This window comes from Rhinopithecus roxellana, chromosome 18 (genome assembly GCF_007565055.1).
Source record: "Rhinopithecus roxellana isolate Shanxi Qingling chromosome 18, ASM756505v1, whole genome shotgun sequence".
Lineage (NCBI taxonomy): Eukaryota > Metazoa > Chordata > Mammalia > Primates > Cercopithecidae > Rhinopithecus > Rhinopithecus roxellana.
The window spans coordinates 90938024-90955133 of record NC_044566.1 but is presented as its reverse complement, the minus strand read 5'-3'; the positions used below and the strand labels follow the sequence as shown (position 1 = coordinate 90955133).

Sequence of the window (17110 nt, the reverse complement as noted above, 5' to 3'; positions counted from 1 at the left end):
TGTGAAAACATAGGCAACATTTAGAAATGAGATATCTAGTCCCAGGAGTGAGCATCCCAATTTCTTCCTGAAACTGTATTCTTAATAATAGCTTAAGATACCTTTTTCCCCACTCCAAATATTTAGTAGCTCTATGAAAAATTTATTCGTGAAACATGCTTTGCCGATTTGGATTTCATATTTATTTGAAACAGTGTCCCCACCTTTTTAAGATTAAAATTTAGGACAAATACTCTGAAGTCATCAACAATGACTGACATGAAATAAAAAAGAAATGTACCAGTTTTAGAATGATATTTGTTTTTCTGCAAAATGAGGAAAGACATGACTATTTTAGCCTTTCAATCAGAAGAGTTCTGATATGAATCCAAAACATTTGAACTGCACTTGCAAAATGGTATCATTTTACTAGTACAAAATGCAATGTATAATATCATCCTATGTATTATGTATTGGATGTGTCAATAGTAAATATCCAATAAAAAGTTGGTGCATAGTAAATCAATTATTCTAATGAACTTCATCTTCTACTGTAAATTTATTGTATGGAGTGGAGCAGCTTTTGAATTGGAAGTAGAGTTGAAAGAAAAGTGGAATAAGAATCTATTAAAAACCATAAAAACACACAACCTCCTGAAAGTGCTTGTTTTCAGAGAAGTTGAGATTATAAACCACTTCAAATAAGCCATCGATTAGGGAGACTCATTCATTAGAAAAGATACTTTGTCTGCAACAACATAAAAACCATACATTTTAACAAGTATCTTGTTTTCATGAGGGCAACATTTTACATATGCAATCAAAACACATCCACCCACAGTATCTCAATTACAAATGTCATTCAGTTAATCCCATCCCAAACTGGGTTTGAGATGAATTCAACAGTTCAGAGCTATTCATCCTAGCTCTAATCAACTGAGAAATATTTTATGGAAATAAAAACACCTCTATTTTTTTCTTTCCTTTTTTTTTTTTTTTTTCCTGTGGCTTTGTTAGTAAAAATGAAATGAACATGCAGTGGAACACAGTAGGACCTCAATATGTGATCTTAATTTCCATTTATATTTACATTGATGATTATGATATTTTTAAACTTAGAAAATGATATGTATTTAACACCTTTGTATCATAACAATTGAAATATGTATTGTAAAAGTTACCTGAATAAAACAATATTTTGTTAAACTGAGTCAGTTGAACTTGACCTTTAATGGATGTGTTACATGTTTTTCAAGATAATGTAGTCCTTTTCTATTACTGCTGCAATAAATTGTCACAAATTTAGCAGTATAAAATAACACTCATTTATTAACCCCCAGTCTTGCAGTCAGAAGTTTGGTTACCGACTGGCTCTGCTGGTCTTTGCCTAGTGCTTTGCAGTGCTGAAGTCAAGGTGTCAGCAGAGTGGTGTTTCTTTCTGGGTGCTCTGTGGGTGAATCCTCTTCCAAGCTCATTCAGATTGTCAGTGAATTCAGTTCCACGTGGTTACTGGACTGAGGTTTCCATTTCCTACCTGACTGTCACAGGTTCTATGAATTAAGGCATGGTTATGTTTGGGGGACTATTATGCCCATTGAAGTTAGATTGATAAATGGTGATTGTGAGAATATTGAGCTTACTTTATGAAAGAGCAACAATATAGTGACTGAATATGATCAAGGAAGATGAAAGGGGAAGAAAACACTGGTTTCTTAGAATTCCTCCTGGCTCCATGAGACAGAGGTTTTGTGTATTGTCAGAGATTTTACCTTTCTTTTCCAAAACACATACTTTTAATACTCAGGTATTTTATCTTCAATTGAGTAAAATAGCATTTCCCATCAAATGATTTGATTGCAAATATTGTTATGGCACATGGCATCTAAACCAGGGTGTCCTGAGTCAAACATAAAATACCAAAACAGGAATTAATTGGATTTTCTTAAGTTATATTAGATGTTTTATTTGAAAGAATTATAAGCCAACATAAACTCAGTTATTCTTATACTCAGTTACTTAGAAATCTGTGCATTCTTGTACTGAATATATTTACAAATAAGATTGGGGAAATGGAACATTCTAAAGTGCTTTTTAAAGAATAATAGTATTTTGTTGGATTAGTTCAAGAAATGGGACATATGAAGGATAGTTGACTTTGCTAAATTTAAATGCTTAGATGATTCAGTGGAAGTCTTTTAGAGATAAACTAAATACACGTTACTGAAGTTCTTCTGTTTGCAGTGAATTTTAACTGCTATTTACAAGAAATTCTGTGAATCAAATGACACTTTTTACTGTTAAAAAATTATGGAAGGAGCCGGGCGTGGTGGCTTCAAGCCTGTAATCTCAGCACTTTGGAAGGCTGAGACGGGAGGATCACGAGGTCAGGAGATCGAGACCATCCTGGCTACCATGGTGAAACTCCGTCTCTACTAAAAAAAATACAAAAAAAACTAGCTGGGCGAGGTGGCAGCAGAAATAAAGATGTTCTTTGAAACCAATGAGAACAAAGATACACCATACCAGAATCTCTGAGACACATTTAAAGCAGTGTGTAGAGGGAAATTTATAGCACTAAATGCCCACAAGAGAAAGCTGGAAAGATCTAAAATGGACACTCTAACATCACAATTAAAAGAACTAGAGAAGCAAGAGCAAACACGTTCAAAAGCTAGCAGAAGGCAAGAAATAATGAAGATCAGAGCAGAACTGAAGGAGATAGAGACACAAAAAACCCTCCAAAAAATCAATGAATCCAGGAGTTGGTTTTTTGAAAAGATCAACAAAATTGATAGACTGCTATCAAAACTAATAAAGAAGAAAAGAGAGAAGAATCAAATAGACACAATAAAAAATGATAAAGGGGATATCACCACAGACCCAACAGAAATACAAACTACCATCAGAGAATACTATAAACACCTCTACACAAATCAACTAGAAATCTAGAAGAAATGGATAATTTCCTGGACACTTACACTCTCCCAAGACAAAGCCAGGAAGAAGTTGAATCCCTGAATAGACCAATAGCAGGCTCTGAAATTGAGGCAATAATTAATAGCCTACCAACCAAAAAAAGCCCAGGACCAGATGGATTCACAGCTGAATTCTACGAGAGGTACAAGGAGGAGCTGGTACCATTCCTTCTGAAATTATTCCAATCAATAGAAAAAGAGGGAATCCTCCCTAACTCATTTTATGAGGCCAAAATCATCCTGATACCAAAGCTTGGCAGAGACACAACAAAAGAAGAGAATTTTAGACCAATATCCCTGATGAACATCGATGCAAAAATCCTCAATAAAATACTGGCAAACCGGATCCAGCAGCACATCAAAAAGCTTATCCAACATGATCAAGTGGGCTTCATCCCTGGGATGCAAGGCTGGTTCAACATATGCAAATCAATAAACGTAATCCAGCATATAAACAGAACCAAAGGCAAAAACCCCAAGATTATCTCAATAGATGCAGAAAAGGCCTTTGACAAAATTCAACAGCCCTTCATGCTAAAAACGCTCAATAAATTCGGTATTGATGGAACTTATCTCAAAATAATAAGAGCTATTTATGACAAATCCACAGCCAATATCATACTGAATGGGCAAAAACTGGAAAAATTCCCTTTGAAAACTGGCACAAGACAGGGATGCCCTCTCTCACCACTCCTATTCAACATAGTGTTGGAAGTTCTGGCTAGGGCAATCAGGCAAGAGAAAGAAATCAAGGGTATCCAGTTAGGAAAAGAAGAAGTCAAATTGTCCCTGTTTGTAGATGACATGATTGTATATTTAGAAAACCCCATTGTCTCAGCCCAAAATCTCCTTAAGCTGATAAGAAACTTCAGCAGTCTCAGGATACAAAATTAATGTGCAAAAATCACAAGCATTCTTATACACCAGTAACAGACAAACAGAGAGCCAAATCAGGAATGAACTTCCATTCACAATTGCTTCAAAGAGAATAAAATACCTAGGAATCCAACTTACAAGGGATGTAAAGGACCTCTTCAAGGAGAACTACAAACCACTGCTCAGTGAAATAAAAGAGGACACAAACAAATGGAAAAACATACCATGCCCATGGATAGGAAGAATCAATATCGTGAAAATGGCCATACTGCCCAAGGTCATTTATAGATTCAATGCCATCCCCATCAAACTACCAATAAGTTTCTTCACAGAATTGGAAAAAACTGCTTTAAAGTTCATATGGAACCAAAAAAGAGCCCACATTGCCAAGACAATCCTAAGTCAAAAGAACAAAGCTGGAGGCATCACACTACCTGACTTCAAACTATACTACAAGGCTACAGTAACCAAAACAGCATGGTACTGGTACCAAAACAGAGCTATAGACCAATGGAACAGAACAGAGTCCTCAGAAATAATACCACACATCTACAGCCATCTGATCTTTGTCAAACCTGAGAAAAACAAGAAATGGGAAAAGGATGACCTATTTAATAAATGGTGCTGGGAAAATCGGCTAGCCATAAGCAGAAAGCTGAAACTGGATCCTTATCTTACTCCTTATATGAAAATTAATTCAAGATGGATTAGAGACTTAAATGTTAGACCTAATACCATAAAAACCCTAGAAGAAAACCTCGGTAATACCATTCAGGACATAGGCATGGGCAAGGACTTCACGTCTAAAACACCAAAAGCAATGGCAACAAAAGCCAAAACTGACAAATGGGATCTAATTAAACTAAAGAGTTTCTGCCAGCAAAAGAAACTACCATCAGAGTGAAGAGGCAACCTACAGAATGGGAGAAAATTTTTGCAATCTACTCATCAGACAAAGGACTAATATCCAGAACCTACAAAGAACTCAAACAAATTTACAAGAAAAAAACAAACAACCCCATCAAAAAGTGGGCAAAGGATATGAACAGACATTTCTCAAAAGAAGACATTCATACAGCCAACAGACACATGAAAAAATGCTCATCATCACTGGCCATCAGAGAAATGCAAATCAAAACCACAATGAGATACCATCTCACACCAGTTAGAATGGCAATCATTAAAAAGTCAGGAAACAACAGGTGCTGGAGAGGATGTGGAGAAATAGGAACACTTTTACACTGTTGATGGGATTGTAAACTAGTTCAACCATTATGGAAAACAGTATGGCGATTCCTCAAGGATCTAAAACTAGAAGTACCATATGACCCAGCCATCCCATTACTGGGTATATACCCAAAGGATTATAAATCATGCTTCTATGAAGACACATGCACATGTATGTTTATTGCAGCACTATTCACAATAGCAAAGACTTGGATTCAACCCAAATGTCCATCAGTGACAGACTGGATTAAGAAAATGTGGCACATATACACCATGGAATATTATGCAGCCATAAAAAAGGATGATTTTGTGTCCTTTGTAGGGCCATGGATGCAGCTGGAACCCATCATTGTCAGCAAACTATTGCAAGAACAGAAAACCAAACACTGCATGTTCTCACTTATAGGTGGGAACTGAACAATGGGATCACTTGGACTCGGGAAGGGTAACATCACACACTGAGGCCGATCACGGGGAGGGGGGAGGGGGGAGAGATTGCATTGGGAGTTATACCTGATGTAAATGACGAGTTGATGGGTGCTGACGAGTTGATGGGTGCAGCACACCAACATGGCACAAGTATACATATGTAACAAACCTGCACGTTATGCACATGTACCCTAGAACTTAAAGTATAGTAAAAAAAATGCATTGCACCCCATAGTTGTATGCAATTATTATTAGTCAATTAAAAATAAAATAAAAAGTAAACTAAAATAAATAAATAAATAAAAAATAAAAAAATAAAAAACTTCCTTTGACCAACATCTCCCCATTATCATTTTCAAATCAATCATGTCCTTTGTATTCACACTTGAGCCTGCCTTTTCTATAATCTAATATATATGTGAATTTTACATAAGTATTTATTCACATATTAGAATGTAATTTATTCCTTTCAAATTTCTGCTATTCTCATAAAACTTTTCTTGATTATTCTCACATATTCTCTAAAGATTTTTTTATTTTTTACTATTTTATAAAAATTATTATATTTGTGAAATATGTAAATTTATTTCTTTATATATTTTTCTCTTTAGAAAGTACAAATAACTTCATTTGGAAAATTGTGTCTTTTTTCTCTAAGTACATGCAAGATAAGTGTGATTCTTAATACTTCATTTTAATAATTAATTTTGATGGACCTCATTTTTAGGTGAGATTTATCTCAGAAAATTTATTTTAACATCTGGTATATTGTGTTTGTAAATACTACTTTTGTTAACTTTCTAGTAAAGGTAAAATTAAAGGATATGCCTTAATGAAAACGTTTGAAGGAAAAGTATACTCTGCTAGCTATTTTTGGCAGGATTTTGAATATTTCTTACATTTATGATTGCTGTCTTCTCCTCTAATGCACCCTGCTAATTTTTTTTCTTGTTTTTTTTATGTCTTAGTTTCTTCAACTGTAAAATGAAGAGGTTGGACTAAGTTACCTCTATAGTTTCGCAATTTAAATAACAATCTTTATTTTTTTTAAGGCAGGGTCTTGCTCTGTCACCCATGCTTAAGTGCAGTGAAAAAGTAATCTTGACCATCATGAGATTTCCAGCTGAGAAGGATAAACTCATCATAGGAATAAAAAAAAGTCTAAGTGTCTATAAAATGCAGAATTTGAATAATAGAGCATACTGAGTATATACAGACCTTTAATTTAAAACACTATCAACTTTATGGAATTTTTTAATGTAATAAAAATATCAGTTTGGTGAAAGAATGAGCAAATAAATTGATAAGACAACCTCTCATGGCACACCATTTAATTACAATAGCAATAATTAAGCTAATATTTGTGGAACACGGTCTGCGCAAAATATTTTGCATGAATTATCTCATTTAATTTTCATTTACACCATAAAAGAGACAGTAAGTTCATAATTTACACATAGATGAGTCTTAGGAGGGGAAATTAGACTTTTCTAGAAGCTGGGACTGTATATAATATTGTTTTTACATCTGCTAAATGTTTATTTAGGCTGAGTTCGAAAATTCTACCATTTGGTATTGGTTCTGATTAAATTCTTCATTTAAAACAACATAATACTTGAAGCATAAGACGTGCTAAGTGACTTCACTGGGTTTTAAAATGATGTTAAATGTTTAAAATAGTGATGTTAAACCTCAAGACCTGCATACTTCTTGACTCTAACTAGCTATTTCACCTGGTCATATTTCCCAGATCTTGTTAAGAGTTGCCTACAACCAACATATCATTCTTTCTTGATATTCACATAACATTTGAAGTTATATTTACACCTTAAATTATCCACTTGACATTTTATTGTCTTAAGTTTTCAACAGGAAGGACTCTTCTACATGTGCCTATTTTTAGTACAACCACAAGTAAAATACCACAAATGGCTTAGATGAAATGTTCTTTATGAGATCAACCTCATATTGGAATATCTGTCACATGGACACAGAGTAATGTTTGTTAAATTGAAGAGGATTGACAGTCATAAAGATGAAATAAACTGGGTAAATTAGTGCCTTTATAATTCCATCTGTGTCATAAAATCCAACATTGGAGAAGGGGGTTATGGCTCTAACACTTTCATTGCTGACTTAATGTTTAGTAAATGAGCTCTGTATTTTTTTCAAATTTTTACAAAAGCTCAAAATCAAATTGTGAAAACTATTTACTTTCTGGTCATCCCATGCAGATTATCTCCTATAGCATCAATAAACTTGTAAAGAGCTATACATTATTTATAGCCTATATTACCTTCTATAATAAATCTCTTTTATATTCTCTGGTTTAAGTCCCCATTTTCCACTTAAATTGTCACTAAACCTTACAACTAGCATCCAGAATTTTCTTCATCACAAGCTCTACACGTGGCCAAAAGTGATCTTTTAAAAACATAAACTCTCTGGTCTAAATGCTTACAAGTCCCACTACCTTTCAGATAAAATTGTAACCTCCAAGTATGGGACATAAGTTTGTTCATTATTTGCTGTACACTTGTGTCTCCCAGCTCATTGTTAATCATCCTTTTTTTTTTTTTAATTCTCTTCATCTCTTTAGCCAAGGAAAACTGCAATATATATCTGTGGCTCTTCAACCATGACATTCTCACTCCCACATGTGCTTTGCCTATTGTTCCCCACTCAAACGCCCTTCCTTCCTCGCTGCCATTTTCTCTTGGCTAACTTTTCCTTTTTTCAAGCTCATAACTTCCTCTGAGAAGGGTTCAAAATAGACTTCACCTCCTTTACGGAACCTTCTCTGATTTCCAAAATTGGGTTAGGTCCTACTCACATAGCATCCAAAGAATAGGCATTTATCACATATGTTTTGAAACTGGTTTTCTTATTGGCTTTTCACAGGATGATGATGTAATATTGGCACTAAAATATGTATGGGATAAATGACTGTATGACTGATTTTTAAAAAATCACCACGGTATTCTTACTTCTTGGCATCAGCGGGTTAAATTTTAAAGTTCACTCAATTTTGTTTTATATCCTCAAAGGAAGACGTTCCTAGTTTAGGAGTCTATTTTACAAATGCTAGTATATAAGGACAATTATATACAAAAAGTGACATTTAAAAACGATTATAGGTTGTGTATTTATGTATATATTATCTGAAAATATACAGGATTTATTATTAGAAATAGAAATAACTTAAAAAAATACTATGCTGGGACTTTTTAGCTCAGGAATCCAAACTGTTTTAATTGTTTTTTTTTTTTTTTTTCCTGCTTTGAGTCTTCTTGCAGGCCCATCAATTCTTTTCAATAAATATTTATTGACTACTTGCACATAAAGGTACAGTGCTAGGCACAGAATGCCTAGATCAGCGATATGGCATTTTGTGGCAATTTTGACTGCTTTTTCTCAGTGAGCAAATTTACCATAGAGGGATGAAAATGCTCAGGCATTTCTGTCCCTGGCCTCCATGAACTGAGGCTGCCCAGCGAGTTGAAGAACACCAGGTGGTTGATGCTGCCCTTTCATTACATTCTCCATTGTCTGCCAGGGATCAGGACTTCACAGAGTCCTCACCTCAGGAGGAGAGATTGCACCCTGAACCTCCAGAGGAGAGAGGCTTGCTTAATTCCCCCTTTTATAGTTGTCAATTTAGACATTTTCTGGGAGCACAAATTAGAATCCTTGTGAGAGATGTTACTGCAATCAAATCAACTTCATATACCACTCCTAAACATGGCTTGTGGTGATGTTATTTCACAATAAAGACATGCCTGGTGTTTTCCTAAAATACATGTAGAAAATCCAAAACACTACAAATTTACATTTTTTTGAATGCTTCAATACTACAAAACTTTTTAAAATAATTTATTTTTTTCCTCTTCCAACCACCACTGATGAAATCCTAACTGCCAGGAAAGCTTCTTCTTTTTTTTTTTTTTTTTTTTTTTTTTTAATAGGGTCAGGAAATCTACCCTAAGTAGTCAAATAACGTAAATTGTTTTTTCTCCTGTAGCTGAAATTGCTATGTTGGTTTTAAATTTCCCAATTCAAATTAATGAACAATTTTCTCTGTGGTGTAAGAGTGAATTTGGCAGTGCAAAGATCACAGCAATCTCTTCTTCATTGGGAAAAGAGAACTCACTGGTTCACAAACTGTTAAATGGATATTAGGGGTTTTAATGAATGGAACATTTATTTTTGTGCCAGCTCAACTAACAACATTGACATGATTAGCATACATTTTGGCAACTATTCTAGCACAAGGTGTCAGTAAAAAGGAGCTTTTATCTTTGAGTTTAATTTACTTTAGCTTTCCTTGTTATTAATGTTTTTAATGTGAATGAGATGTTTTTGTAAATGAAATCCTGCCACAAGAAGTTATTCAGAAATACGTCTTTTTATTAATGTTACAGGCATTTCTCATGCTGGAGATAAAGTCCATTTCCCAAAACACATGAACCTTCTTCAAATTTGGAAATGAATTGAAAATTGTGCTATTTGTACTGATGATAAAATTATTGCACTTATGGAGGATTCTTAAAAAATAAATAGTGTTACTTTTATCTCGTGAAGTTCCTTTCTTTACAAAAAAGAAATAAGAAATAAAATATGACTCTTAAGAGATGTTTCCTCCATTGCTCCATATCAGTTATAAATGAAAAGTTTTGGGGGTTAAATGATCTTAGTCTCTTAGCTCAGATGCCTCTCGTACAAAAGGAATTTCCAATAAAAATATATTTAGTTTTTGTAACAAATGTTGCTGCCTCATATACTTATTATTTTATTTACCGAAATTCCCAAATTGAAGAAAAATAAGATAAATGAGTTAATTAATGCAAATCTAAAAGAACTTGACTGTTTGCATTCAATTTCTTTTTTTGCAGAGTATTTTTGTTTTAAAAATTATCGCAAGCTATTGCAACACTGCTAACAGAGGATTTCTTATAAATATGTGGTAAAATGCAAATGTGTAATGATATTAAATCTATAATCAATTAATATGAATGTGCACATACACGAGTGCAAATTTTCATATGAACTTACACCAAACATTTAGGCATACTTTCTTTCTACTACATATATGTCTATAACTACACACGCATTTAATAATTTACCCAATGTTTAATTGAGTAACGAATTAGTTTAATATAAACTTTAGTATAGCAGAATACTACAATTTACTCACATTTAACCCTAAAAACAAACAAATGACAGGCACTTCAGTGAAATAACAAGCCCATGTTCAAATATAAAATGCTAAATATGATAAAGAAATTATGAAAATATACCTTTAATTTGCAGACATATAAACACTTTTGATACAGTACAGATGCATGATGCCAAAAAGTAAAATGATCCAGTTTAAGCTAACACATTCCTTGTTTATACAGATTATTTTGCTATAACTCTCATATAAAATAATATTTCCAGTTCACACAATAAATTGAAAGTGATAAATCACTGATGAAATAGCTTTCTTCATTGCAAGAGATTCAGTAAAAGCTAAATTATCAAAGAAATCTGCTGCAGGGCTTACAAATAAACTGTTGGACTTAATCCAAAACCAAAGAAAGGAAGGCAGAAATGGTAGCCAACAAACCTAAACAACAACAAAAAGATAAGTACAGTATAACTTTCATATAAAAGGCCCAACTAAAACAACCAGTAGTGCACACAAGCCTCTAGAAGAATTCATTTTTAATATGATTTCTATTTTCTTATGTGATGGAAGATTTTAAGCCTCTAAAAGTCTAATATATAACCCAAGCATAAAGTACAACCAACAAGTTGTGAAAGCACTAAAATGTCATGAATGCCTATGAAGCAACTAAGAATTGAAGCATTTCTTTGCTTCTGGCTGTTTTTCTTGGGCATAAGATCTAGTTACATTCTCTGTAACAAAGAATGTATGTGTGTGTGTGTGTGTGTACATATATATATATATATTTCCCCTGTAATAATAGCAAGTGCAGTGGTAAAGCAAACAGAAAGCAATTCGAGTACACAGAAAGTGGAATACTCTTTAGCAGATCGAATTTATAACACAAGGCAATGTTTTTATCCTTGCTAAAACGGAATTGCACTTCTTTTTAATGCCTTTTAATGCTCAAACTATATATGCACTTTTGAGGTAATAAACATTCTGCTTACAAGTGCATTTCTTTTTTTTCTTATATATTTAAATAGGGTGACATTTAATTTACTTTAATTTCATATTTGTTTAATGTTAAAAACAATATATTTAAAATATACTCTTTCATTAATTTCATGTACAACTGTCAAGTACAATACCTCAGTTCCCTGCAAAGGAACAACTGATGCCCTCTTGTGGTGACAGAAATTTTTAGATAAAAATTTGTTCCATTTTCTTACCTTACTCCCAGGTTTTATCAATCATCTGCTTGGTGTATGAAAGCCGCAAACCATGTCAAAGCTTTTTTTTTTTTTTTTTTTTTTTTTAATAACAGTCCTATAGCTGTTAGTACTAATTTTCACTTAAAAATGCTGTACACATTTTATAACCTCTGAATTTAAATTTAAAAACCTGTAAACAGCTATTTACAACATAGAACAAGTTATAAATTAGTTGTCCTTCATTGGAACTGCCATCAACACACTCCTTTTTTAGGTGATGAAGATCCAAAGTCAGTTAAAACATTTCTCCGTGTTATTCCACCATGAAATATCAAATATTAGAAATATCCATTGGCTTTCTCTCTCGCATGTGCAAGTCAATTTTTCCTTTCAGTGGAATCTGCACTTCCAAATTTTCGTCTTCCCTGGGATGCTTTTTCCCTTTCCTTAAACAGATGTATATGCCCATCCCTGTGACCAGTGTGATGGAACCCAAGCTTATTACAGACAGAGCTACTAAAGTGGGCATACAGGACACAGATTCTACCTTCCTATGAGTCGGTTCTATTGAGATTTGTGGTTCTTTCTCCTCTATATTAATCTCTGGTTCTTTTCTTAAAAGACTCTCAATGTAACTCTCATTACTGACAGTGTCATTAACAAACAGGTTCACCATGACCGTGGAGTGGAGAGGCTCGGGATAACCGTGATCACTCACTTTCACCAGTAAGCGATGGAGCCCATAATCTGTCTGCAGCAATGCCTCTTCCAAAGTAATGTTGCCAGTTTTCGGGTCAATCCTGAAGGACTCAGGCCTAGGACCTCTTCTCCCTATGATGCTGTAAGCTATGACAGCATTCATGCCTGTGTCTTTGTCGACAGCATAGACTTCTGTAACTGGGGAGCCTGGGAGAGTAGAAGGCAGTACTAACAGATAAGACATATTAGACTGAGGAAATAAAACAAGAGGAGGGTTGTCATTGATATCTAGAAGGAGAATTGTGATTTTTGCTGTAGAGGAGAGGGCGGGCTCACCCCCATCAACAGCTTCAACCCACAAAGTATAGGAGCTTTGCTGCTCTCTGTCCAAAGAGACTTTAGCCCTCAGCATACCCTTTCCTGTGTCTATGACAAAAATATCACTCTGGTTCACCACAGAGAGGGCAACCCATCCATTTCGCCCAGCATCAGCATCTGTTACACTAATTACTCCAATCTCACCATAGCCTGGAAAGTTTTCAGGCACAAAAAAGCTGAAGTCCTTGTTGATAAACCGAGGACTGTTGTCATTTTTATCCAACACTGTGAGGGCCACAGTGGCTACTGATTCTCTGGGTGGCTTCCCACAGTCAACAGCTCTGACGGTGTATCTGTACTTTTCTTTCTCTTCTCGGTCAAGCTGAGTAGAAACTGTCAGAATTCCTGTGACACTGTCTAAGGAAAAATATGATGGAGCATCAGGTCCCAGAAAATACGAAACTTGGCCTCTCTCCCCACTGTCAGCATCTGTAGCATACAGCTTAGTCAAAAAGGCATTGGGTGAGTTGTTTTCTTCAATAGTTAGTTCTATTAAGGGTTGAAGGAAAATTGGAGCATTATCATTGTCATCTAAAAGTTGCACTTTAATTACTCTTTTGACATGAAATCCTTCAGAGTTCCAGGCCACCACAGCTACTTCATAGAACTGCTGTAGCTCATAGTCCATAGGTTTTGTGGTCTCTAGTAAATATTCATTATTGTATGGTTTGTAAGGTGATAACCTAAATGGACCTTCACCATCCAGGTAGCAGTTAACCTTGTATTTACCTTCTGGATCTCTTATGGTGAAAAACGCAATGGGAGTGTTAACGGGTTCCAGTTCTTTCAGATAAACAACACCATCTATCTCGTTTGCTATGTAACGAGGGACAATCTCAGGGGGTCTGAAAATAACTTTGATAATGGACACAAGAGCAGTGATTACAGCAGGGATGCAGCCTGGTCCATTAGCAAGGATGGTGAGCTTGTGAGACTGCAGAACACTTCCCCCAATCTCATTGAAAAGTTTAATGACGCCAGTGTTTTCATCCAGGTGAAATAAATCCTTAGATGCTTGTGGAACTTTCTGACTGTAAGAATAAGTAATTTGAGCATTGGTCCCCAAGTCTTTATCCACAGCCTGGACAGCTGCAATGGGGGTGCCCACTGTAGCATTCCCATACACAGTGACATTGATTTGTGAGTCTGTGAAGAGAGGGCAATTGTCATTAATGTCACTTATGCCAATGGTGAGGGTGGCACTGCCCAAAAGTGGTGGAGACCCACCATCCTCAGCTATGATGATGCTCACATACTGGTCCTGGGTTTCCCTGTCCAAAGCACCCATGACAATTAGGTAGGGGGTGCGCTCCCCGTTCTCATTTTCCTCCACGTCCAGGGTGAACATACCATGGTAGTCCAGTAAGCGATAGGTCTGTACCCCATTAATGCCTACATCTGGGTCCACAGCAGGATGCTCTATGGCCAATCGGGTGTTTACAGGTGCATTTTCCGGGACCCACACCGAGATTTGGGAAACAGGGAACTGCGGGGCGTTGTCATTGATGTCTCTGATGGCGATCTTCACCTTCACAAACCTGAAGTATTCCTGAGGCAGGACAAGCACATCCAGCAGTAAAAGACAAGAGTCAGAAGAAGGAGAGGAGGAGATGGAAACGCTGCCGCCCCACGCGGTCCCTCCGCCCCCTTCAAGACACAGGGCCTCCCTGTCGATCTCCTGAGCTGAAGTGTGCAGCTCCCCAGAGCGGTTGTCTAAGGTCACGTACTGGCCACTCAGTCCCCGGGAGGCCAGGCTGAAAGAGAGAGGGGGGTTCCACTCAGCACCGGTGCGCTCTGGCAGCTGCGAATGCGGGTCCAGCCTCCCTGCAGACCGGGGCAGCAGCCGCAGGTCCTCGGCCAGGCTGCCGATGAGCACCCCCGCAGGCAGTCCCTCGTTCAGGCTGTACAGAAGCTCGGTGGCCCGGCTATGACTCGCGAGGCAGCTGAAGGGTTCCACGAAGAGGAAAAACAGAAACAGATGCTGGCGTGGGGGGAGGGAAGAAAGCTCATTACACACACGGGGAAATAGGGGTCCGAGAGAGAAACTAGTGCACCTGTGATCCTTGCTGTCCCCATCCCCGTTCCCAGAAGCAAAACCTCTAGTTAGAACGGGGGCGGAGAAGAACCCCGCTGCAAAGGGAGATCTGTGGGGCAATGTCGTCTCCAAAACTTAATTTTCCTGTTCACTTTCTGTCCCCTCCGCCCCCGCCTTCCCCCCTAGTTTCCCCATCACCACCCTCATCCAGCTAACTTCAGAATCCCAAACCATAAAACATCCCTGGAAACACGCCAGAGTGGAGAGGATTCCGACCCAGAGACTGCGCAACGCGACAGGGAAACCCAGGGTAGGTGATGAGGAGGGAGGGGGCTGGTAGTAGAGAGCACTGAAAGGTGGGCAATTTATTTCTCCTTGAAGAGTCTGCCATTAGAGTGCTGGAACACGCAGTGTGTTACACTAGGAGAACCGCAAAAACAACCACAATCGCAATAATAATAATACGGAGAAACGACTAACACTCCCTCCTCCACCTCCAACACTTTAGGTCTTAGATTGGAAAGAGTGATTTGTATTTTAGTACACATCTGAAATCAAACCGAAAGGATCTGGATTTCCACCTCTTACCGAGCCGTCACTAATCGCCCCTCCCTTAGGGGGAAGCAAAGTAAACGCGGAAAACGGTTATGCAAAAACAATCTGTCAATTGCAGTAGGCATTCATAGCCAGACGCCAGCAGCAGGAAACGATCCTGAACCCCTGTATCTCAAGCAGATTGAGCGCACCCCCGATCCCCTCCACCTTATCTGAATACATTTCTTGCTTCAGAAACTTCCTCTCATGACCCAAGGACTTCCCTATTCCTTGTTAAAAGGAAGACACATTATCCCAAACTCCCTTCCCTCCCCGTGCCATCCTTCCTGTGAAGTTTACATGAAGGTAAAAGGTTTGAAAAACCATCCGAGTGGAAATTGCTTCACAATACTGCAACTTGTCTGGGTCGCGGGGCTCCTTGATCCTAACCCTTACCGGCAAGTTCCTGTGGCTGGTGCTGCTCCTGGGACGATGTAGACGCCCCATATCCAGGCGCGGGTGCCAGGTCGCCGGGTACCAGCTCACTCCCAAGGCCCGCGAGCTGCGCGCATTCCCTTGGCCGCGCATTCCCTGGGAGGCTGCAGTCAGAGCGCTCTTGAAGGGAGGGCGGCAGAAGACACTCCCTCTCGGTTCATGCAAATCGCTGGGGGAACTTCAGCCAATAGTCACTGGCTCTTCAATTAAAGACGGGAACTCAAAGAGGGCAGAAAGGCAAGGGGGCAGAAGGGCACATTCATGGTCTCCTGCCGCGGACGCAGGTAACTCCAGACCCTGCCAGAGGAGCTGGAATGGGGGAGCTGCTCCTGAAGACTGCGAAGAGGCACCTCCGGGTTGGGTACAGTAACGCTTGCCCACTGGCCTCCTTCCTTGCCGCACCAGTCAGATGCCAAGTCCACAGGTTGCTAGCAGGAGAAGGAGAATTAAAATAAATAAATAAGCTTGCATTTGTATATGGATGTAACAGAGAGAGGAAGTCACAGAGCAATCACAGGCGCTGTCCCAAAACGCCCGCTTTGCCACCAGTTCCTCCTGGAGCCTCGGATCCAGCAGTGTTGGCACAGAGAAAGAAAATGCACTTTTCTCAGCGGAGGGAAGGAATCTCAACTTCTGTGTAACATAGGGTGAATCGGAAAAGTAATATGAATTCAGTGAAGGTTTCGACATACCCCAATTTTGAATCTTTGCTGTGGGCAGTGGTAAAGCTTCTGCTAGTTTACTAGTTGGAGGCTCAGATGTCTCTGGGTGTCTGCCTTGTGGTCTTCTTTTAGAGGCAGTAGTGGCTTCTGGATGCGGGGAAGAGCCAAGAGGAAAGTAGAAACAATTGTGCTGTAACACAAGTAGTTCTGCCTGCAAGTAATTTTTAACACATTTATCTAAGTGGTAAATTGGCGTGGGGAGGGGAAGGGATTCACTGAAGCCTAGGTAAAAAATTGGTTATTTTTCAAATTAGTCCTTCCTTCCTTCCCTCCCCTCTTCCCCTCTTTCCCCTTCCCTCCTTCCTCCTCCCCTCCCTCCCTCCTTCCTTCCTTCCTTCTTTCCTTCCTTCCTTCCTTCGTTCCTCCCTCCCTCCCTCCCTCTATCCCTCCTGCCCTCT

General features: G+C 38.0%; 1 protein-coding gene across 1 annotated transcript; it reads right to left on the bottom strand.

Annotated features, from left to right (window-relative positions):
• Positions 1 to 10769: 10769 nt before the first annotated feature.
• Positions 10770 to 16446, bottom strand: PCDH20 (protocadherin 20). The gene is made up of 2 exons (XM_010389099.2): positions 15952 to 16446; positions 10770 to 14907 (listed from the first exon to the last, which is right to left on the bottom strand). Exons 1-2 carry the CDS (start codon positions 16081 to 16083, stop codon positions 12181 to 12183), a joined length of 2859 nt encoding a protein of 952 aa, XP_010387401.1. The 5' UTR covers positions 16084 to 16446; the 3' UTR covers positions 10770 to 12180.
• Between the last annotated feature and the right edge of the window lie 664 nt (positions 16447 to 17110).

Bases quoted from the DNA above. Each gene is read 5' to 3' on its own strand.
- PCDH20 (XM_010389099.2), bottom strand. From the start codon at position 16,083: ATGCGCGGCCAAGGGAATGCGCGCAGCTCGCGGGCCTTGGGAGTGAGC. The intron at 14,908-15,951 runs GTAAGGGTTAGG...CCCCCACGCCAG, and splicing joins CCAGCCACAGGAACTTGCCG to CATCTGTTTCTGTTTTTCCT.